The 24,193-nt window shown below is 41.3% G+C and overlaps 1 protein-coding gene across 1 annotated transcript; it reads right to left on the bottom strand.

Moving 5' to 3' along the window:
• Positions 1-701: 701 nt before the first annotated feature.
• LOC132834814 (synemin-like) lies at positions 702-22,445 on the bottom strand. Its single transcript, XM_060853864.1, has 4 exons — positions 21,513-22,445; positions 12,977-13,101; positions 7,979-8,046; positions 702-5,919 (listed from the first exon to the last, which is right to left on the bottom strand). The coding sequence occupies exons 1-4, from the start codon at positions 22,305-22,307 to the stop codon at positions 3,212-3,214; spliced, it is 3,696 nt and encodes a 1,231-aa protein (XP_060709847.1). The 5' UTR covers positions 22,308-22,445; the 3' UTR covers positions 702-3,211.
• Positions 22,446-24,193: the final 1,748 nt, after the last annotated feature.

Raw genomic sequence — 24,193 nt, 5'->3', positions numbered from 1 at the left:
ACATGACCAGAATGATTTCATAGACTGCTGATGAAAGGGAAAGTCCATTGCCTCTACCTGGGAAGTGTAGACACTGAACCAATGAAAAACATTTAATATCTTTGTATTATTACATGTTTGTGTAATGCAATAACATTTAAATTTTGCTGAAAAACATATTTTAGAAGCTTTTTATTTTGCACTTATCAGGATAATTTAGCACTGTCATTTGGTCTGCATTGTGCCACATCTGCATGAATTGGAAGTCACATATATATTAACAGAAAGGGCCCTGTTCTTTGCAGAGAGAAAGAACATGTACACACTTTATCCCAGTTTAAACTCAACAAAATAGGTGATAGCCATTCAATGGCTCATGACACCAGGCAATGTCTTGACCAATCATAGTCAACCTGTCTGGTTTTGAATCTAAGGATATCCACGCAGTTAAATATCAATCATCAGTAAGTGTGCACATTCCATGGTAACATTTCTACTAATCAGGGTCCACTTGCCAACATATCAATACTTTTCTGTAGCACAATATAAATTGTTGATTTTCCCTTAAATTGGTACTCTTGCGAATTGTCCTGATGAGGGCAAGGTGAAGAGATTTGATAAAACATGTCTTTTATCAGCAAAACTCAAATTCAAAACTACCAAATGATAATTTAAATTAAAACATGGATCCAAGCATTTGAAAAAAGTGTTTTACTGCCAAATTAAATTTTACAAAGAATACAGAAAACAACTGCAAAGTTTCTAGTCAGAGAGTAACTGGCTGTAACACGTATACAGTTCTAAATTATCACCTTCAGCTAAGCTACTCAGAAACCTTCATTAGCTCCGTGTTGAACCTTGACTCAAAAGAACCAGAAATATTTTATCCCAAATACTCTTAGCAATCTGCACTCTTCTCTCAAATATATCAACATAGTTATGTGTCTTGCTTCCCCATACGCTAATCAACTTGCAGTCTACCAACTTTACCATCAAAAACAGAAGTCTTATTTATCCAGCACAAACCAATTCTGGAGAAGGAAAAGAAATCACTGCTTTTTGTCAGTAAAGCATGAGTAAATGTGTCATCAGTAATTGACACCAATGTTATCGAGAGATTCTTGGCCAGTTTTCCCAGTCCTTCCCTTCATAAAAGTTATGACTTATATCAAGGAGTATGTCTCCATAGCACCAGTTGTTATCTCGTGCTGTTCCCATGTATGAACTTTCATGGTAATTTTTGGAAAGCTACTTATTCGTGAGGTGCATCTACATCACAGCACCACATTGGTATTTTCAGTCAAAAGGCTGAGAGTTCAAATTCCACTGCAGGGAGTTGAGCACAAAATTTAAGCTGACACTCCCAGTACGATATTGAGGATGTGCTACATTGTCAGAGACAATGTAGTCTCTCAGATGAGGCACAGAACCAAGGCATTGACTGTTATGTCAGTAAAAGTAAACTAAAAATTCCATGATACTATTTGAAAGGAGAGCAGGAGAATTCTCCACATTCTCCTGACCATTTTTTATCCCTCAAATAGTATGACCTACAAAGCTGATTGGGTAGTCATTACCCCACTACTGGTGGTACACGCATTGGTTGCCACATTGCCTGCAACTCTTCAAAAGCACTTCATTGACTGTAAAATGCTTGGGAATATCTTGAAAATCATATAATGTGCTGAATAAATGCATGGTTTTCATTCTTCACAACCTTTACATAAATATAGTTCATGTAATCTTGTAACACGTCCACCATTGATTCTCTCTTCTCCATAATAAGCTTTCAATCCAAACACTTGACAAGTCTGACCCTCCTAACACGTTACTGATTAAAGCATAAAAAAGTAGTCTTGATTCTTATTAACATCCAAACTAAATTTTCCTATAATAATTCTATACTAGGTGGGCTACTGCGGGATTATGTGAGTGCTGTTGATACAATCGTATATTATATTTCTACGCTTAAGGGAGCTGAAAGAAAGCAGGAAACTTAAATTTACAGTAATGTTCAAATGTTCCAAATGCATTTTTTTGGGCCAGAGGAGTCATTGATCAAAAAGTAAAGACGTTTTTTAGCTTTTGCAAATTAAAACAGTATGAACATTAAATCCACAGGGAATAAGGCATGAAACATGGAGAATCTTTAGATATATAAACACTCTCTGATTGTACTCAATTTATTTTCTCATTGACAGTAAGAATAATTGAACTCTGTAACTAGGAACCAGATGATATTTTGAATCCTTGTAAATATCTTTTAAGTTATTTCCTGAGTTCTGATCAGGCTCTTGCTAGTAGGTACACTGTATCTTGCCCTGCAATGCTGCCTTCTGATTGACACTTTAACACGATCAGATGTTTAATGCTAAAAACGTGACGGAAACTGGACGTTTGTTATGATGATATTCACGTGCCATTCGTTAGGAACAAAAGTCTAAACAAAACTTAGAAAAATGGTGAAACTGGCCAAATATGTGTTTATATTTTTCTCATTTTATCTAGAATTATTAACTGTTTAATTTCCTGTTTCAGTAATGAAGCTGGCGTCTGGATAGGTTTCTTACTGTAACATTCATCATGGGGTCTTGACGCAAAAGCAAACTATTGCAAGTGCTGGAAATTCAAAACAGAAAATGCTGGAAATATTCAGTGGTTCGAACAGAGTCATGGAGAGGTCATAATAACCCAAAGAAGTGTTAAGTTTAATAATGGGAAAGTTGAGCTGTAGAACATAACAATTTAACTTAGAGCTGTTTACAGGAAAATACTCCATAAATGTAGCCTAGACTCAACTATTACACATCAAATCCACGCAAAAGTATTTTAAGACCTTTTAACTGTCTATATCTGTACACAGAAACCTCAGATAAAACTACTGCATAGCCAACAGTCCTCTGCTACTATTTTCAATCAATCTTTTCTATAAAATTAGTCAACAGAAACAATTTTATTTGTGCATTGTTTTTTAAATCATTGTTTCATTTGATAATGATTTCTGTGACATTGTGAGGTCTCAGATAATAGAATGTGTCACAAATGTATTTCCTTTAAAGCACACACGTGGGGTTATGCAGCAGGTAAGTTTCAAGCAGTGTTTTATCAAAGCATTAAAGCATCTGATTCCATTGCGACTGCATAATTGCTGCTTGATGTCAGCTATTCTCTAACTGTGCCTGTATTAACTAGGTTCCATTTCAAAGGCATAATCCATTTTTTTGAATGCTGTTTACAGTTCATCATCGTACAGAGACGGGTCATCGTACCGACCCTCATCAAAGTGTGTAACAACAACTTTCTGTTCACTGTAGACCACATGTGTGTTACCTCCAGGTGCACCAATCCTGGGTTTTGCCAGGACATTTGGAGAAACTGCATATTGCATTAGTTCTGGATCAGACTTTTGTAGATCTTCTTCACCTGAACCAGTAACACTCACTTCATTGCCATCTCTATTCTCAGATTCCCATTCTTCATACCAATACACATTACCCTCAAGTCTCCTTTCATCCATTCCTTCAGCAATTTCATGCTGCTGAGTTATGAATGTCATACCTCTCCCACTGTCACCTCCACTCGTCTGTACTGACATAACTCGGTTTGCATTCATTTGAAAGGTTTCTGATGAATTTTCTGGATCCAAAACTCCATGAAAGAACTCTTCTCTGTCAATCTTACCTTTTCCCTTTTGGAAGAAAGGACTTTGATCAAACCAATCACCTTCAATTTCACTTGACTGAGACATTTCACCAACAGTTAGATCACCAGTTTGATATTGAGAACTTCTGTATTCATCAGTGTCAGTCTCATCTCTCATACTGATTTCTGGCAACACAGGTTCCTGGTTAATACCTCTGACCTTTATTTGGATTCCATCATCGTTGTGCGAAGTATCAACTGTTTTAAGACCTTTTGCACTCAGTAGTTCCTGTATTTTCTCCTGAGTAGTGACGTTAATTAATCTTGATCCTATGTCATCTGTGTCTTCTTCATCTTCAATGTCCAGTGAATAGAAATCCTCTGGTTCAAGGCTTTGTGAAACATTTACCTCGGCCTCGATAGTGACAACGCCACTCTGAGAAGATTGTTGGACATTTTTAATATTAACTGATACGTTGTCAGATGGGTCTTGGGAATCTCTAGTGAGGACTGAAAGCTCATCCCTCAGACTTTCTGGTACAGCCTCTTTCAACTGCTGCAAAGCTCCTTTCAGCTTAAGTTTAGGATCCTCCATTTCCTCAGTCAGTAGCTCAACAATGGATGCCTGAACATCTTGAGGAACTCTAATCGATTCCTCTATCAGCCATGGTGAAGACAGTTCTTTCGACAAGGTATCTTGCTGTGTGTCTGTAATTCGTTTAACGTTTTCTGAATCTGCGCTGGCTTGAGGAGAATGCAACCCCATTTCTGTTAGTTTGGTTCCAAACGATTCTGTTTTTTCCTTAGTGATTTCATGTGCTTTTTCATTTGAAGACGAAATGTCAGGTGAGCTCTGCAGTAGCAGTTCAGTATTTGATAGCATTGTTTTCCTAAAGTCTGCAGCAGTCATTGTAATATTTAAGACTTCTTCATATCTGCCATCCTTTCCTTCATAATCAATGTCCTCTGCTCCTAAAGGCAGTGGAAACGTGTCTGCAGTTGTAGGAAAATCATCAGTTTCTTCAAAATGTTCTAAGGTTTGCTCCCCCATCTCAACACTTACAGATACTTTCCCTGGAACTTGTCTTCCTTTAAACCCTAGGCTGAGAAGTCCATCCATAAGGCTCTCAGACTTTGACCCTGTTAAGTGTTCCAAAGCCCCTTTCACTTGAAGCTCTGGACTTTTGGCATCCACATTCAGCATTTCTTTCAGAGTTGACTCATCTCCCACTTCAACAATTTCTTCTTTTCTTGACTGAATGATAATTTCTCTTTTGGTTTTGCCATCATCCAACACTTCTTTCTCCTCGATATGATAACTGATGTCAGCTTCTGGTGAAACATTCAGTTTTGTCAAATCAATGGATTTTATGTCTGTTTGAATGATGTCCCCAGTTCTAATATTATTTGCTAAACTTTCATCATGTTCATAGATAGCAACTCCACGGTTATCCTCTGACTTCCCTGCATTCGTTTTCATCCAGATCTCTTCTCCAGTTTCCAGCATCGATTCCTCTTTGTTCTTTTCTATCGGAAAATACTTTGTAGTTTCCGCACTTTCCTCTTGGTCTGTAGTACAGATGTATCCGTCCGGAGTAATAGCTGGTCCCACATTACCGATGTCTACTTTGATTTCCAAGTCTTTTGGAGTACTTTTGACTTCTATCACTTCCTTTGGTACCTCAGCCTCATACTCCTGCTGATTGGTTATTTCTGTAGACCTCCTGTTAAAATCATAATCTTGCTCCTCACTAACAGGTTGAGGTGATTCATCCAAATATCGAGACTTAAGTTCCTTCTCTTCATGACATGAAACATCTCCTTTATCATAAGAGTCTGACTCCTTGACTATTATTTTGGATTTGTGTGTGGCCACATCTGTAACATGCACTGCCTTGGCCAAAGGCACTTTACTGTCCCTGCCTATCTTTTCTGGAAACAATTTGTGCTGAACGATAGCTTCCTTCGTTGTACTGTGAGAGTCTTGAGGTTTTGGTGCAAACATGGTCGTGTCTCTGTGAGCATTTTTTGACCTTGCTGAAGATACAATATTTTGAATTGGTGAAGATAATGTGTCATCATAAAGCAGATCATCGTCTGACAGAGAATTCTTAATAGTCTTTCTTGCTGGTATTCTATATGGAAGAGGTTGTAGTACTATTCCCTTTTTGTTAATCACAGTATCTTTCCGGAAACTTGAAGGAATTTTAATACTGGTTTGTGTCCACTTCTTGCCATCTTGTGCATCAAGAGTTGGTTGTAGAACAACATTGGACATATGGGATCTTATATCTGTCCCTGTTGAAACAAATAAGAAATTTAATATGAGCCCATTTTGACATTCAATAACGTACCAAATACCTTACTGCTTTCAGTCCTGAGATAGAGACAGGAGTCAACTATCAACCCATCAAGTCTGTACATCAATGAGATCTTGGTGGATCTGCTGTTTAACTCCATATTCCTTCTTTTCTCTCATATCCCTTAACACCTTTGGTTCACAAATATTTATCTAAGGTTTAGAGTTCAAGACTGATCTGGAATTAATTGCCATTTGTGGAAGAGTCTCTACCACCCTTTTCTCGTTTCCTAATTTCACTTTGAATGATCTGCTCCTTTAACCATGTACCTGAGCTTTAGCCTCCCCACATAACAAAACATCTGATCTCTTCATCTGATCTCTCTCTTCCTTAACAGCTTGAAGATTTCAATTAAGTCACCCATTAACCTTCCGACGTACGAAAAACATTTGTGTAATCTGTCTTCATAATGTAACCTTTGTATGTCAGCAAATCCATACAGCACTGCCTCAACAGCAAATATATAATGGTCCTAAGATGCGGCATAATCAGATCTTATCCAGATTCATAGGTTCTTTTTAATTACCAGAAAAAAAAAGGTTTCCTTATTAATTACATGAGGAGAAGTACTGGCCAAAGCTGTACGGAGCTACACACATCAGAAGGTCTTATGTTTAATTCCCATGCTGCATTAAGAAGTCTAGGAATGCAGAGAATGTAAACTGAGCTAATTGATCTGAGACATAGCAGGAGTTGGGCCATTTAAAATGTGTACAGGAAAGGGGGGTGCGTGGGAAACCAATTTAGCAAATAAAACTAAACAAAGTGTCTGTTTGTTTGAAAATATCCCGTACTTGTAAAGCCACAGACTCCTGTTATCACACTAATACTGTCATCCCAACTTTATCTCATGACCATTCCTCTTTTGTGATTGTCAGGATTACAGCTGAGCATGCCCTAGGCCTCTCCCAGCCTGTAGGATAGAATCTTCTCTCAGGGTGGCCAGTTTGGGAACGAGAAGGACGAGTAATTAGCCAAGGCGGTGGGGCACCACCACCTTCTCATCACCACCACAGTTAAATTCAGGGCCTAGAAGGCCCAGCATTGACCTTCCTCTCTCATTACCAATTAAGGACCTCTTAATTGCCCTATCCTCTTGTCACTGGGATTAACACAAATAGAACATTCCCAAAAATTGCTACCCTATGGGTAGCCTGTCATCTTGGGGTAGGGAGGAAGGATAGAGCCTACATCAAAGGCAATCTGTACCAGATTGAAGATCTGAATGTTGGCCAGGAATTTGACCATGGGGACCGTACCCTATGATTCCACCTCTTTGTAACCTTCAACATGAGCACCCATATTTCATTGGTCTTAATCCTGGGTGTATTGTGAATGTCGACTTAAGGGGTGCTGTTCTGCCAGGAATCACAGCATCCTTGGGGGCGCTGCTGAGCACAGGTTGGCCTGTCTCTAGTTGGCTGGCAGCTCTCACTGTGTGGGGTTTTATCTCAGAGGAAGGTCTGCGATTGACCTCACCCTGTGGTTCATTGGGGCTTCCTTGGAAGAGATAGCACCCATCTCTCACTAGCACTCCAGTCAGCAGATATAACCTCCGCTGATGCATCTACAGGATTGCATCTGTACTTTCAAATATTAGCAACAGTGGACTTTTCTCTGACGTAAGCAGAGAACTCTGGAAATATTCAGCAAGTCGAGCTGGATCTGTAGAGTGAAAAATAGAGGTAATGTTTCAGATTGCTGACTCTTCCATCAAAACTCTTTTTCTGATTGAGCCCTTGAGTTCAACTACACATTCATTACTCTCATGTAGATTAGGATGCAAAACTTCGCCAAAACGACATAATGCCACACTTAAACAAATCAGCCAATAGGTTTCAGAAAGTAGGACCTGCAGTCAGAAAAAGTTGCTGATCACATCCATCAATATGAATAGTCTTAAGAATACTTTCCAGCAATTTTGTACATGGTTCATGGTTAAATACCAAGGAGTGTGAGTGATCCAAAGAAATACATCCCTTTTAAAATAGTTTTACCTTGTCTGAGGTTTCGCAAATGCTGTGGTATCCCGTGATGCTTGCCGTGTTCTCTTTCTAACAAGGCCCTGAAAAAAACACTTAATCTCAATTGTATGACACATTTGTTTACATTTTTATTCCAGTTAGGGTAATCAGAAGGTCTCCAATCATTGTGCGACCATTGGGGAAGGTTGAGGACACGTGCACCTCACATAAGACCTGTCCAAGGTTTGATGGTATCGGAGTCTCCCGGATGGACAATCCAGTATAAAACAGAGTATAGCAGTCTAGATTTGAGTTTAAATTTGTGCTGAATTAGATCTCCTGAGTCAGATGCCAGAGGCACTACAGCAGTTCAACTCAGTAAATGTGGATTAGGAGGGAGTGACTGTGGGAAAATGATCTCTCTTGGTAAACCTTGCTCATGTTCTAGCTTACACACTGAATTGGTTCAATGTTGCTGAGCCTCCTCACCTTCTCACCTGACATCGGTGATATTTCCAACTGATAGTGTTCAGAGCTATGAAACATGTTTGTTTTTATTTTACCTCTTTCCAGCTGAGGTCACCCAGTTCAACAGAGATCGGGAATCATGGGATCTTTTGCTACAAATGACTCAGTATTGCATATAGTACAACATACTATTCCACTAAACAACCATCGAACTTCATACAGTAACTTCTAATATTCAAATCCATAATTTCCAGCAAAAATGCAGATTCTTCAGGCCCCTTTTCAGATGATTCATCAGTCCCTTCAAAGAAAGAGTGTCTAATTCTGACTTTCACCACCACCCCTGAACTTCTGGCATAGGAATGTCATTTTCCCTTCTACAGCCTGCCTTCAGTTGACATACTAATAGCGTTGGCTGAGTTAAGGAATATCAGATTACTCAAAGATTCCTGGAACTTGTAAAACTGCAGCGATCCAGTTGGTGAGAAGTGACTCGATTGATATGCTGCAGGCGAACAGGATGTCAACGAGGCTTGAAGAGAAAGAGGCACTGAGCACAAACTGCCCTTTCTGAAACAATGCTTGAGTGTTTTTAACATGGAGTCAGAATGGAACAGTTTGCTAAGAGCTGGCACAGCTCAGTGCAACAGTTGACCCATTTGCCAGAGTGGAACATGAAATCACTAGAAACTCATTCCAAGAAAAACACTTGATGCAGCATTTACAGGATAACTGTAGCAGTGGGAACAACAATACTTTGACATCGACATTTATCCTGAATTAATTTTTAGCCATCTCCCTTTAGTTTTCTTTCCAGTACGGGAAGCATTACATTGAATTTTATAACAAAGAAACTGGCCATTCAGCCCAACTGGCCCATGCCAGAATTTATGCTTCACCAACTATCTACAGAGTACAGTTTGATCTTTCAGGTGTTAATGTAAGTAGAGAGTACATAGAAACTATAACACAGGAAGAAGCTACTGTATTTAGGTTAACTTCTCTGTGCTAACGTTTCAGCTCCACTCAAGGCTCCTTCACTCGCTCTCCATTTAACTCCATCAACATATTCTTCTATACCTTTTCTCTGGACTGATCTAGCTTTCTTGTTAAATTCATCTAGACTACCCATCTCAACTATTCATATGGTTGGTTCCACATCCCCAGCACTCTCTGCATAAAGACATTGTGCCTGAATTTCCTATTGGCTTTAGTGGTAAGACGTAGACAGTCCCCTTGAATTACAATTCAACATTAACGGGATGTTGTCTGAATGGGTGTTCTCCCCCCAGATTCCAGAGAAACTCAACACTCAGAAATGGTCAGGAAACCCCAATGTTTTAATCCTCCCTAAACCACATACAATGGGGCCAACTGTGGAATCCCCATTGAGATGATCTCGTTTAGCAACGACATGGAATAAAACAAAGGCCACTGGGAATTGGGACTAGGAAATAATTCAGTAGACAGAATTATTCTTAAAATAGCTGAAGTTAGTTCAGGACATAAATTTAAGGTGAAGGGTGGAAGGTATAGGGGAGATGTCAGGGGTGGGTTCTTTACCCAGAGAGTGGTGGGGGCATGGAATGCGCTGCCCTTGGGAGTGGTAGAGTCAGAATCATTGGCGACCTTTAAGCGGCAATTGGATAGGTACATGGATGGGTGCTTAATCTAGGATAGATGTTCGGCACAACATCGTGGGCCGAAGGGCCTGTTCTGTGCTGTATTGTTCTATGTTCTATGTTCTATGATTTATTTTAGTGGAACAAAACCAGAAATTGCTGGAAAATCTCTGCAAATCTGGCAGCATCTGCGGAGAGAGCTCAGAGTTAATGTTTCAAGTTGAGTGACCATTCCTAAGAACTGGTCTTAAGGAAGGGTCACCAGACCCAAAACTTTATCTCTGATTTCTCTCCACAGGTGCTACCACACCTGCTGAGATTTTCCAGCAATTTCTGTTCTTGTTTCAGATATTTAGCATCTACATTTCTTTAGGTTTATCTTAGTGGAGTTGTAGTTTTTGTAATTTCTTTCAATGTTTCAAGGTGATACATGAGTGTTGAAGAAAAAACAAAATTCAGTCTTTTCTATCTGGTGTCATTGCAAGCAGTTCTCAGCCAGGACCAGGATAAGCTGTTGATAAAGCTCTCTCTCTCTCTCGCTCTCTCTCATTATTTTCTCTAGCAACATGACAAGAGTCAATTTAATTAAGCATCTCTTGCTGCACCAACGTGATCAGTTAATTGGAAATGAAGACAGTGGAATAGAGTGAATGTCACTAGAATAGTGTCGAACAGTTCAAACTTATGATCTGGAGACGTGGTGGAACATGAACTCAGTTAATAAATCTAGAATAAAACTGGACTCATTTTTGTTCACCATGAAACTATCACTGATTTTCATAAAACCAAACTGATTCACCAATTTCCTTCAGGGAAGAAAATGTGCTGACCTACATCTGACTCCAGATCCACAGCACTATGTTAACCACCCCTGAAAATTTCTAGCAATAACCCTCATATCAAGGGCAATTTGGGTTAAGCAACAAACTTTGACTTTGTCAGTGATGTACACATCCCATGAAAGAATAAATAGAAACAGTGTGATATTACCAGCTGCTTTGTGAAGTTGTACACAGTAAGATTGAAATTTCCCAACCACACTTCAGATCTGATTCCTACAACCAGTGAGTTAAGGGGACACTGTTTCTGTAAAAGTATGGAGTAGATTTCAAGCCAGGTCCCAGGAGAAAAAAACCGGAATTGCAAGCTCCTTCACCTCCTGCTAATATAACAATTGGTGACAGTACTATTCTTGTGTTTCCGGAGGTGATTACTCATATTTTAAAAAGAAATACATCTGAGTTTTCATTTGTAAAATATTTTTTCCTGCATCTGAACTTTCTCCTCTGCTGGTTAGATGCAGACCAATCCCCACATGGGGATTCTCTTTATGGAACCCCTGCAGAATAGCATAACAATGGAGCATCAGAACTCAATTTTAAATATCTATAGCTATTTATTTGTAAATATCTCAGGTTACTGGGCCTGTATCTTTGTATCTACGTGTAAAATATAGTAAAAGATAAGTATTGATATATCTTTTTGTAAAAGGATGATAGCAGTTTTTACTTTAGATTTAAAGTTTCCCTCCAAATATCATTTTCCATTATTTCTGTAATGGTCTAGTGAATATTCAATTTGTTCTAGTCTACTAATTATTTGATTTAACTGTCCTTAAATTCCAGGAAGAAAGTGAGAACTGCAGGTGCTGGAGATCAGAGTCGAGAGTGTGGCGCTGGAAAAGCACAGCAGGTCAGGCAGTATCCGAGGAACAGGAGGGTTGACGTTTCAGGCATAAGCCCTTCATTATGACTTTCAAATCCTTCCTGATAAAGGGCTTATGCCTGAGACGTCGACTCTCCTGTTCCTCGGATGCTGCATGACCTGCTGTACTTTTCCAGTGCCACACTGTTCAACTCTTTAAATTCCAAATCAATCCAAGACTTGTATAATAGGGAACTCTTCCAGTCCTCCCACTCCTGAATACGCATAGAATATTTAGGTGATAATCTAAGAAGTAATATTTATCACAACTTTGGTGTCCCTCTTTTTTATTTCCACTGCAATCTTGCTTGTGCTTATTTCACTGATATTATGATTGCTGTTCATTCAACTGTTCTATTCCCCGTTTCGAATGCCCTTCCTCCCCCTCTAAGCTGAATCGAAATCGAGACTCACCAAGTTATCTTGTTGTCCTTTGCTTTCAGGAAAATAGTGGGGATGTTGCTGGGCTAGTACTCTTGACTTTGTCCCTTGGGGACATGGGTTCAAATCCCACCGTGGAAGATGGATAGAACTTAAATTTGATTATATTTTCAGGAATATAAAGATCGTCAGCAACAATAGTAACAATTATTTACAATGACTATAAAATCCCATCTGATTTACTAATGTACTTTAGGGAAGGAAATCTGCCATCCTTGTCTGGTGTACGTACGAGTTAAGGATTGGGCCATTCAATGAAATCATGGCTATTTTGATCGTAACCCCAAATCCATATTCTCACAGACCCCTGATAACTTTTCCCTTCTTTACTTGTCAACAATACTTCCACCTTAAAATTCTTCAAGGCCTCTTGCCTTTTCAGGAGGAGCGTTGCAAAGACTCATGACCTTCAGAGGAAACAATTTTGCCTCTTTGTTGTTTTGAATGAGTGATCCCTAGTTCCCGATACTCCCACAGCAAAATGGTTGACTCTTAACTGCCCTCCCCAATTGCCTAGCAATACGCTCAGTTCAAGTGAAATTAGGAATGGCCAAAAAATGCTGGCTTTACCAGCAACACCCACATCCCATGAAAGCATGAGAAAAGTCTTCTACTCACCCTAACGCATTCACCTGCAAATCTGTGGAATTGCTTGACTCCTTGGTGCATACCTTATGCATGCACTTTGTTCACATTTATTTACGAATTTGAATTGTGTGTGTGCTCAGACTGGAAGTTATCCTCACTTCTTTTAGATTCAAACCTCCTGTCAAACAGTAAATGAAGTAAGCATTACCTGTAGGTGGCAAGCTCAAGACTCAGTCCCATCTTCACCTGTATCAGCTGTTGTTGCTCTTTGAGGTTAAGTGTAATCGTTGATATGAGATCGTGCTTTTCATCCTCCAGTAAATCCATCACTCTCTGTACACCACAACCAAGACACAGTTAGTCTGATAGACTTGCAACTAATGTACAACTGTTCTTAATTCATTAAGAAAAATGGTGCACTGAGAACAACCTAGCTCTCAATGCCGGCAAAACCAAGAAACTCATTACTGACTTTTGGTGGGATGTTACTCATGCCCCCCTACACATTAACAGCCCAGAGGTGGAATGAGTGGAGAATGTCAAGCTCCTGGGAGTGGTCATCCATAACAGGCTTTCTTGGACTCTTCATGTGGACGCACTGGTTACAAAGGGTCAACAATGTCTCTTCTTCCTCAGGCAGCTGAGGAAATTTGGCATGGCAGTGAGTACCCTTGCCAACTGTTATAGGTGCGCCATCGAGAGCATTCTGTTTGGATATATCACTACCTGGTATGGCAACTGTACCATTCAAGATTGGAGAGGGTTACAGAGAGTGGTGAACTTGGTCCGGACAGTCACAAAGGCCAACCTCCCATCTATAGAATCCATCTACCTGGCCCACTGTCAAGGAAAGGCCTCCAGCATTCTCAAAGATCTATCCCACCTTGACAATGTTTTTTTGCAACCTCTACCATCGGGAAGAAGGTACAGAAGCTTGAACACATGCACCAGCCGGTTTCAAAACAGTTTCTACTCTACTGTTGTTAGAACACTGAATGGACTCACAAACTCTTAACATTCACCTGTACCTGCGTTTCTGTTCTTGCTGCTGTTTACCTAGTATTTACTTGTCTATGCCACTTAACTCTGTGGCTCACAAGACAAAGCGTTTCACTGTGCCTCGGTACACGTGACAATAAATTCAATTCAATTCAATTCAATTCCTAATCTAACACCAAGAATTTGACTTTTATCCTTTCCGGAATCAGGAACAATGATGGGTGAGCTGGAAATAGTTTGTTTAAAACAACTTTTTAAACTAGATTAGATTACTTACAGTGTGGAAACAGGCCCTACGACCCAACAAGTTCACACCGACCCGCCGAAGCGCAACCCACCCATACCCCTACATTTACCCCTTACCTAACACTACTGGCAATTTAGCATGGCCAATTCACCTGACCCGCACATCTTTGGACTGTGGGAGGAAACCAGAGCACCCGGAGGAAACCCACGCAGACACGGGGAGAATGTGCAAACTCCACACAGTCAGTCGCCTGAGTCGGGAATTGAACCCGGGTCTCAGGCGCTGTGAGGCAGCAGTGCTAACTGCTGTGCCACCGTGCCGCCCACATTCATGGTTTCTGGGCATCACTGCCTAGGTCAGCATTTATTGCTGATCCCTAATTGCCCAGTCAGTATATAAGAGACAACCATCTTGCCGTGGGTCTGGAATTACAGATAATCCAGTCCGGGTAAGGATGGCAGATTTCCTCTCCTAAAGGACATTAATGAACTGCATGTTTTTGTAAGACAATTGCCAGCAGTTAATGGTGATCATTAGGTTTTTTTCTAATCAAAATTTCAGCATCAGGCATGATGGGATTGGAACCTATATCTCCTGGGAGATGCTGCATTACTAGTTCAGTGACATTACCCCTCCCCATGTCTGTTCGTGGCTCCATCTCCCTCCCAGGACATTTTCCTGAAGGACCGGGGTTAGATTTTGCTGGGCTCAGCCCACTAGCAGCAGTGTAGCCAATTAGGGTTATTAGATACTGCGTAAGGCCAATTGAAAGAGGCTAACTGAGATCTGCATTCCCATGGATGATGAGTGTCAGTTTAACTGCATGGATCTAGCCCCATGATGATGATGATTTGATGTATTTGTCATGTGTACCTAAGTACAGTGAAAAGCCTTGTTTGTGAGCAGTACAGCCAGATCATAGAAAGCAAGGATGAAAAACATACTTGGACAGCGTAAGACATATAGGTTTTACCGCACAGGACATGCACTAGACAAGATCAATATTGACAAGATCAGCATTATTTGAAGTTAAAGAGACCATTCAGCAGTCTAATAATGGCAGTGAATAAGCTATTCTTGAAGCTGCTGGTGCATATATTCAAGGTCCTGTATCTTCTGCCTGATGGAAGAGGTTAGAAGAGAGGATTACCAGGGTGAGAGGGATCTTTGATGATGTTAGCAGCCTTTCCACAGCAACACTATGTGTAAATGGATCCATGGGTGGGAGGTTCGCTTCTGTGATGGACTGGGTTGGGCAGCCTTGTGTAGTTTCTTACGGTCCTGGGCAGAGCAGTTGCTGTACCAAGCCATGATGCATTCTGTAGTGCATCTGTAGAAGTTGGTGAGGGTCCTTACAGAGAGGCCAAATTTCCTGAGCTGCCTGAGGAAGAGGAGGCATGGCTGTGCCTTCCTGACCACCACATCAACATGGGAAGTCTAGGATGGATTGGCGGCTATCGTCACTTCTAGGAACTTGATGCTTTCAAACCTGTCAACCGAGTGATGTAAATAGGGGCATGTTCTCCTTCCTTCTCTCTGAAGTCGATGATTAGTTCTTTAGTTTTGCCAACATTGAGAGAGAGGTTGTTCTCATCTCACCAGGTCACCAAACCCTCGATCTCCTTCCTGTAATCTGCCTCATCATTGTTTGATATCCGTCCTACTGTGGTGGTGTTATCAGTAAACTTGTACATGGTGTTTGTTTAGAATATGGTAACACAGTAATGGGTGTACAGGGAGTACAGCAGGGGGGCTGAGAATGCATCCTTTGTTGGGGGGTGGTGCCAGTATTGAGTGTTATCGTGGAGGAGATGGTGTTGTCTGTCTTCACTGATTGTGGTCTGTGGGCCAGAAAGCTGAGGATCCACTTGCAGAGGGTGGAGCCAAGACACAAGTCTCGGAGTTTTGAGACTGACCTGCTGACAGACATGCCTTTAGACCGCCCTCCTTGCTCATTCCACAATAATAAGTCACAGTTTGAAAATTTGGATCGATCCTTTCAGGACAGAGTAAAGAATTGTATTTCTCACAGAGGGTTTTATGGCTTCAGAGGACAATGGAGCCAGGGTCAGCAAATATTTTGAAAATAGAAGACGACAGATTCTTGTTAGGCAAGGGTCAAAGGTTGTCAGGATTAGGTGGGAATATAGAATTGAGAATCTTAACAGATCATCATGATCTTAAGGAATGGCAGAACAGGGGATGAATAGTCTGCTTCTGCTCCTATATGGATGTCTGTATAAACAGCTAAATTGGCCTTCAACAAACATATTTATTTTGTGATTTCATGTGTTTTCTGACCTCTCGATCAAAGACTCTGACAGAGCCAACTGACTGCGGAACATATTTTCTCCTGAGTAGATGAAGGATCCTGCTGTTCGGAAAGGGCATTATCTGTCTGGATGAAATTTGTCTCCAGCTGTTAACGAGATTATAAAGCAGTGTTCCAACACAGTGAGCATCTTAGTGTCAGTCTGGGAGATGTCAGGCAAACAAACCAGTTTGATTCAAAACCAAATGCTGGGAACCAGATGTCTCCTTTACCAACTGGAAGGCAACAGTGGTATTATCGCGGAACTGTTAATCTAGAAATCCAGGTAGTTTTCTGGGGACCCAGATTCGAATCCTGCTACAGCAGACGGTGATAGTTGAATTCAATAAAAGTCTGGAACTAAATGTCTAATGTCAGCCACAAATCCATTGTCAATTATTTAAAAAAACCCATCTGGGTCACTAATATCCTTGAGGGAAGAAACTGCTGCCCTTACCTGGTCTACATAGGACTCCACACCCACTGGAATGTGGTTGATTTTTAACTGCCTCTGGGCAATTAGGGATGGATAATAAATGTTGTCTAGCCAGCAACACCCTTATCCCTCATGAATTAATTAAAAAAGAAGTTTTTCCACAGGTCAGATAATAACAACACCACCCGGTGAAACACTGAGCGAGACATATCGGATTGGTTCCTTTTCCATACCCCAGCCTGTGCTGATATCAGCTAACAGCTGCAACTCCAGGAATCCTCAGTGCCTGTGGATTAATGAGTAATATAAATCTGAGTTTCTATGAATGGCAGCAGCTATGGAGAGCATGAATGGCAAGTGAAGACAAAATCGGTTTGACCTGTGAATGATAGAGTCACAGAGATGTTCAGCACTTAAACAGACCCTTCTGTCCATGCCGACCAGATATCCTAACCAATCTAGTCCCACCTACCAGCACCTGACCCATATCCCTCCAAACCCTTCCTATTCATATACACATCCAGATGCCTTTTAAATGTTGCAATTGTACCAGCCTTCACCACTTCCTCTGGCAGCTCATTCCATACACATACCACCCTCTGCATGAAAAAGTTGCCCCTTAGGTCTCTTTTATATCTTTCCCCTCTCACCCTAAACCTATTCCCTTTAGTTCTGGACTCCACCACCCTAGAGAAGAGACTCTGTCTATTTATTCTATCCATGCCCTTCATTATTTTATAAACCTCTATAAGGTCACCCCTCAGCCTTTGACACTCCAGGGAAAGCAGCCCCAGCCTGTTCAGCCTCTCCCTGTCGCTCAGATCCTCCAACCCTGGCAACATGCTTCTGAACCCTTTCAAATTTTACAACATCTTTCTGACAGGAAGGAGACCAGAATTGCACACAATATTCCAAAAGTGGCATGACCTCCCAACTCCTGTACTCAATACTCTGACCAATAAAGGAAAGCATACCAAACACCTTCTTCACTATCCTATCTACCCGCAACTCAAGGAGCTATGAACCTGCACTCCAAGGTCTTTTTGATCAGCAACATTCCCTAGGACCTTACCATTAAGTGTATAAGTCCTGCTAGGATTTGCTTTCCTAAAATGCAGCATTTTGCATTTATCTAAATTAAACTCCATCTCCCACTCCTCAGCCCGTTGGCCCATCTGATCAAGATCCCATTGTAATCTGATGTAACCTTCTTCACTGTCCACCACGCCTCCAATTTTGGTGTCAACTGCAAACTTATTAACTGTACCTCTTATGCTCGCATCCAAATCATGTATTGCCCTTATTCTTACACCTGAACCACATACCCTCACAACTCTCACTAGTCACCTAGGCAGGCCAGCAGGGGTCTGTCAGTGCTCAAGGACCTGTATTTAGGCAAGACTCAGCAATTTCAAGGAGAAGGTAGGAAAATAGAAAAACCATTTCCACTCCAGTTTCTCCTCTTCAGATGGGCCTATCGAGACGATCTTGGCAGCTGAGTACGCAGCAAGCTTGCAAGCATCAGGCATGCTGGCATTGAACTTGGGTCTCCAAGGCAAAAATCCAACACTTCAGATCCCACTGGGTTTTCATAGCAATGAACATTTTGAATAAATAATATTTCATCCTTTCCATCACCAAGTGCTTCTCTACATATTCTCTGAGCTCAGTATTCAGATGTAAAGAAATGTTGTTGCTCAGCAACCTCCTTGTGCAAAATGGAATTGAAGTTAAGGAAGTGTGCACAAGAATGATTTGTCTCTGGATCCACACTGAGTTATCCAGTCAGAGGCAAAGTGTTTGTGAATCATTGTGCTATAGAAAATGGATGCTCTATCTCCACCCATAATACAAACTTTGCATGTACCAAGTGAGGTAATAGAACTATATAAATTTCAATTATTTTAATTTCAGGAAGGTGTCTTTGAGCAGTTCTGCTTTGTAAATATGCCAGAAGTGTCACCAAGGAATGTGGCTTTGGAATCTGCTTCACTATATTTACAGATCTACAAATTCCTTCACTTTGCAGATTAAATAGGGGGTTTCACTATAGAGCTGGTAGTGAGAACTGAACAGTTGGTAACTAGAAGACGTTAATTTAAGATAATTAGCAAAAGAAGTCAAGGGAGAAAAGGGAGTTTTTTCACTGCGAGTGGTTATGACCAGAATGCATGTCCTGAAAGGATGGTAGAAACAGATCCCTTACTAACTTTCAAAATGGAATTTGAGAAAGACTTGAGAAGAAACCATTTGAAAGGTAATGGGGAGAAAGCAGGAGGTGTGGGCATATAACCGCACAGCTCTTTTGAAAAGCCAAGGTGGATTTAATGGGCCAAAAGGTCACTTGATTTGTTGTGTGATTCTTTGTTCTCTGATGCTCTGTGGCTGGATTTGGTAGTGAGGACTGAACGATTCCAAGCTTATCCCTGTTCTGTGCTGAGCTGGGGAGTAATGAACTGTTACAATTGACCACAAAACTAGAAGAAAGGGTAAAAGAAAGGGTAAAACTACCATACTCCTTCTGATCACTATCCAGCACCTTCCCCGTTTGTGAGACTGGGATGAAGCTAAGGACAGGCTTAGGGTCTCATGGACCTCCAGAGTTGGGTGAGCTGCCAACAATCAATGTCCACGCGCACACGTGGAAAATGATGACTTGGAATGCCACTGAGGATACTGGCTGGAATTCTGCCCTTTCTGGTCTGGGGATGCTTAACACTAGTACTGCTCTGATCCAAGGACTGACCTCTAACAACACTCAGCTTTGAGTCATTCAACTCTTGCATGAAAAATGCATGCTATTACTTTTGCGTACATCACTGTTGAAGCTGCTTTTAAAATCTGAAACTCCCTCAGCCATCCCTCCTTCATATAATTTAGAACAAATACCTTGGGGATTATTATCACCTGCATTTGACACCTCACAGTTTGGGTTCAGCACACTGAGAATCTTAAACATTCAACATAAATAGATTATGCGACTATAAAACACAGTTAGACACATCATCTTTCCTTATGAATTCTCCTTGGAAGAGGCCTGGCAGTAGGGTTGAAATCAACTCGGAGTAAGTGAGGACTGCAGATGCTGGAGATCAGAGTTGAGAGTGTGGTACCGGAAAAGTACAGCAGGTCAGGCAGCATCCAAAAAATCTCCTGTTTCTCGGATGCTGCCTGACCTGTTGTGCTTTTCCAGCTCCACACTCTCGATTATGAACTCTCCTGTAAAGGTGTAATAAAAAGAATTCCCGAACTTTCTATTGATAACTTGTCTTTTCTTGGCCTAAGTGCTAAATGCGCTTTAATATTTTACCTAGGAGCATCTTTCTCCTGTGTAAGACTTCAGGATATTTAGAATTTGTAAAGCTCCTCAGTACAGCATGACTCATTTACACACACCCTTTCTTGTGGGTGTTTCTGGCATTTGTTGCTCGTTCCTGAATGCCCTCGAGAAGACACTGGTCAGTGCCTTCTTGAACTGCTCTCATCCGTGGTTAGTAGGTAACACCCAGAGTTCTGTCATAGAGGGATTTTGACCCAGCACCCGTGAAGGAACAATGATAGAGTTCCAAGCCAGAATTAGATTAGATTAGATTACTTACAGTGTGGAAACAGGCCCTTCGGCCCAACAAGTCCACACCAACCCACCAAAGCGCACCCACCCAGACCGATTCCCCTACATTTACCCCTGCACCTAACACTACAGGCAATTTATCATGGTCAATTCACCTAACCTGCTCATTTTTGGACTGTGGGAGCACCCGAAGGAAACCCAAGCAGACACAGGGAGAATGTGCAAACTCCACACAGAGAGGCGGGAATGGAACCCCGGTCTCTGGCGCTGTGAGGCAGCAATGCTAACCACTGTACCACCGTGCTGCCCACTAAATCCTGGGATTCAGGACTTGTGTGTAGTTTGGATGGGAACTTGCAGGTGGTTGTGTTCACATGTATCTGCTGCCCTTATCATTCTAGGTGGTAACGTTTGTGAGTTTGGAAGGTGCTGTTGGAGGAACCTGGGTGAGTTGATGCGGTAGATCTTATAGATGCTACACACTATTCCACTTTTCTATTAGGAATTCTATGTCATCAGAATCAACAATCCTGGTTGGTTTTCTGCTCCCTTACCGAATGAATCCCAGGACTTTTAAATATTAACCTAACTAACATCAGTTAAATCCATACAGTTAATACCACTTTGAAGAACAGTGTGGGAGATCTCCCTGATGGCTAGCCAATGTTTATTGCTGAGCTGAAAAATGTGTTGCTGGAAAAGCGCAGCATGTCAGGCAGCATCCAAGGAGCAGGAGAGTCGATGTTTCGGGCAAGGGCTTATGCCCGAAACGTCGACTCTCTTGCTCCTTGGACACTGTAGCTGCACTTTTCCAGCTACACATTTTTCAGCTCTAATCTCCAGCACCTGCAGTCCTCACTTTCTCCTAAGATTTATTGCTGAACCAACATCAGATTTTTCTGGTCAGTATCATGTTGCTGTTCGTGGGATCTTACTGTATGCAAATTGACTACACTGTTTCCTACATCACAACAGTGAGTTCAATTTTTAAAAATGCAATTAATTAAACCGTTAATTGCTAAGGATCACCTGAGGTCATGAAAAACAGTATATAACAATACAATAAACATAGAACGTTTCCATGGAAATAACAGAGAACGCAGCGTCAGAAACAAAGCTCTGCCCAAGTCCATTCCCTTGGCATCTACAGAGTTAAGGGCATGCTTCCAAATGCACTCACCTGATATTCCTCCATATCCACGTCATGCTTCTGTTGAACTGTTAAAAAATCTTCTTCCAGTTTGTTCTGGAGATTAAATTGATCTTCAAGTTCCTTCTTCAGTGTTTCTATTTCCATAATTAAAAGCACTCTTTCCCTGTTCAATTCTTCACCTTTCTCTTTGTCCTGCTGAACTGCAGTTTCCAGTTCTACGATCTTGTTCTTGTAGATCTCAAAGCCTTCCTCCCATATTGCTGTCAAGGTAAGGGCATGCTGTTCAACATCCTCTTCGGTCAGGGGGACTGTGTGATACCCCTGAGTGACCAGGAGCTGGGGCGTTCTGCTCAGCCTTTCCCTCATTTCTCTTTTTGCTTGCTCATGCTGATCTTTCAGGGCTTGACATTCTGCCCTCAGCTCCAAGATGTATGCTTCGAGAGACGCGTTGGCGGTTTCAGTCTGCTGAAGGACCTTTTCCTGTTCAGCCAGCTGTTGCCTTACTTTTTTAAAACCTGTTTGTTCGGCAGCCTGATGCTTTTGTAACTCTTGGATCTCCCGCCACAAGTTGCATCGTTGCATTTCAGCTTTTGATTTCTCGAATATCAGCTCCTCCAGTTCCCATCTCATCTTGTTGATTTCATCCAGATAAAGATTCCGCTCCTCTGCCTTCCTCTCAGTCTTTAAGTGCTGGATCTCAGTGACAAGTCGTTGATTCTCTTGCTCCAGTAGTCGGACCCTGGATAAGTAAGACTCCAGGCGATGGTTCAGCTCCTGGAGCTGGGATTTTTCATGAAGCATTGTGGATTTGAAGGGAAACATTATTCCAGGCTGTATTCCTGCTCCCACCCCTCCCACACTTGCTCTCCCTCTCAAACTGAATGCACTGTTCACACTGTGTGTGTTGTATCAGTTCCTTGACTCAGTAAAGAGAGAGACAGTTTGCAAGGGGGTGTGTGTGTCTCTCTCTCTCTTTCTCTCTCTCTTCAAGCACTGACAGGTGGTACCAGCTAAAAAGGGGGAGGTCCAAACTTTGAGTCATTGGAAAATCTTTAACTCACTCAGAGCTCTCCAACTGCATCAACTGACCCCTTGTGGCCAGGCGTGATTACATTAACAATTCGAACCAACACAAAATCATGTTTCTCAAGCTGCCAGATTGAAACCTCTAACATTCAATATTATTTGGTAAGGGCAAAACGTAAGTCTGAAAATAGGTCCGTAAGACTGCAGGAGAAATGTTCAAGAATCCAAACAGTGCTTTTAATCAAATGCAAATCCATACATAGTCCTCTTTCCAAACTTTTAAGCCCAGTGAGTAAAACAGCGTGAAGCAGCTGAACAAAATAATTTTGGATTTAAGTGCTTGAGTTGCTTTTGTGTCCCTGTTCCTCAGTTTGACTGTCACTGGATAGGAAGCCTGTACAGGCTGTGATTTAGGAAAAGCTAATCATATCCAGTTCTTCCCCAGCTTCCCCTCCTCCCTCATGCTAACTTGATCACAAAGCAACGTTGCTAGAGAAAGTGCAGATGTTCACATCCCATGGTTTCTGGCTCTGGTGAGGGATCTTTGTGCCTTGGTAGCTTTATATCTTAAGTAAAGACACCCCTTTCCTGATACTAGACGAGGACCGTGTTTTCTGTTTCTTCTTCCTATCCATTGAAAGGGTTCAAACTTTAAATCAGCAAAAAAAATTTAGTTAACTTCTAAATTTAATCTCATGATGTAATCTTCAGTGGGAGTCATTTGACAACTAATCACATTCTATTAACCATGGACTGTAAATACTGGACTCTAATCTAGTTGTGAGGATTTCATTTCTGTGCTCAAATGTAATATTAACAGGTAATTTAATTAGCTCTGCCAATGGAAGAATTGAGTCTAATAGAGTCATAGAGTCATCCAGCACGGAAACAGACCCTTCGGTCCAACCAGTCCATGCTGTGCAGAATCCCAAACTAAACTAGTCCCACCTGCCTACTTCTGACCCATATCCCTTCAAATATATCTTATTCACATCTAAATGTCTTGTAAACGTTGTGACTGCACCTGCATCCACCACTTCCTCCAGTAGTTCATTCCATATCTGAACCACTCTCTGTGTAAAAATGGTACCCCCCTCGTGTCTTTTTTAAATCTTTCTCCTCTCACCTTAAAAATATGTCCCCTAGTCTTGAAATCACCAACCCTAGGCAAAACACACCTGCCATTCACCTTATCCATGCCCCTCATTATTTCATAAACCCCGATAAGGTCACCCCTCAACTCCCTATGCTCCAGTGAAAAAGGTCCCAGCCTACCCAGCCTCTCCTCATAACTCAAACCCTCCATTCCTGGCAACCTCCTGGTAAATCTCTTCTGAACCCTCTCCAGCTTGATAATATCCTTTCTATAACAGGGCGACCAGAACTGGCACAGTATTCCAGAAGAAACCTCACTAATGTCCTGTACAACCTCAAGATGACATCCCAACTCATTTACTCAAATATATGAGCAATGCAGGCAAGCGTGCAAAACACTTTCTTCAGTCTAAATATGATGCAAACTTCAAAGAATTATGTATGTGAAGCCCTATCTCTCTCTGTCCTACACCACCACCCAGAGAGTCCTACTTTATTTGTACAAGTCCTTTGTTTTTCCAAAATGTAACATTTAACCAAATTAAACTCTATCTGCCACTCTTTAGCATCTTGACCCAATTGATCAA

This window comes from Hemiscyllium ocellatum, chromosome 42, assembly GCF_020745735.1.
Source record: "Hemiscyllium ocellatum isolate sHemOce1 chromosome 42, sHemOce1.pat.X.cur, whole genome shotgun sequence".
Taxonomy (NCBI): Eukaryota; Metazoa; Chordata; class Chondrichthyes; order Orectolobiformes; family Hemiscylliidae; genus Hemiscyllium; species Hemiscyllium ocellatum.
Note: the sequence above shows the minus strand (reverse complement) of the source record. Positions and strands in the feature narration are given on the sequence as shown.

What these genes read in the sequence shown, in the direction of transcription:
- LOC132834814 (XM_060853864.1), bottom strand. Translation starts at nt 22,307, where the DNA reads ATGTTTCCCTTCAAATCCACAATGCTTCATGAAAAATCCCAGCTCCAG. An exon ending in TGGATATGGAGGAATATCAG is followed by an intron (nt 13,102 to 21,512) that starts GTGAGTGCATTT and finishes TGTGGTGTACAG; the next exon opens with AGAGTGATGGATTTACTGGA. An exon ending in TTTGCGAAACCTCAGACAAG is followed by an intron (nt 5,920 to 7,978) that starts GTAAAACTATTT and finishes TTGTTTCAACAG; the next exon opens with GGACAGATATAAGATCCCAT.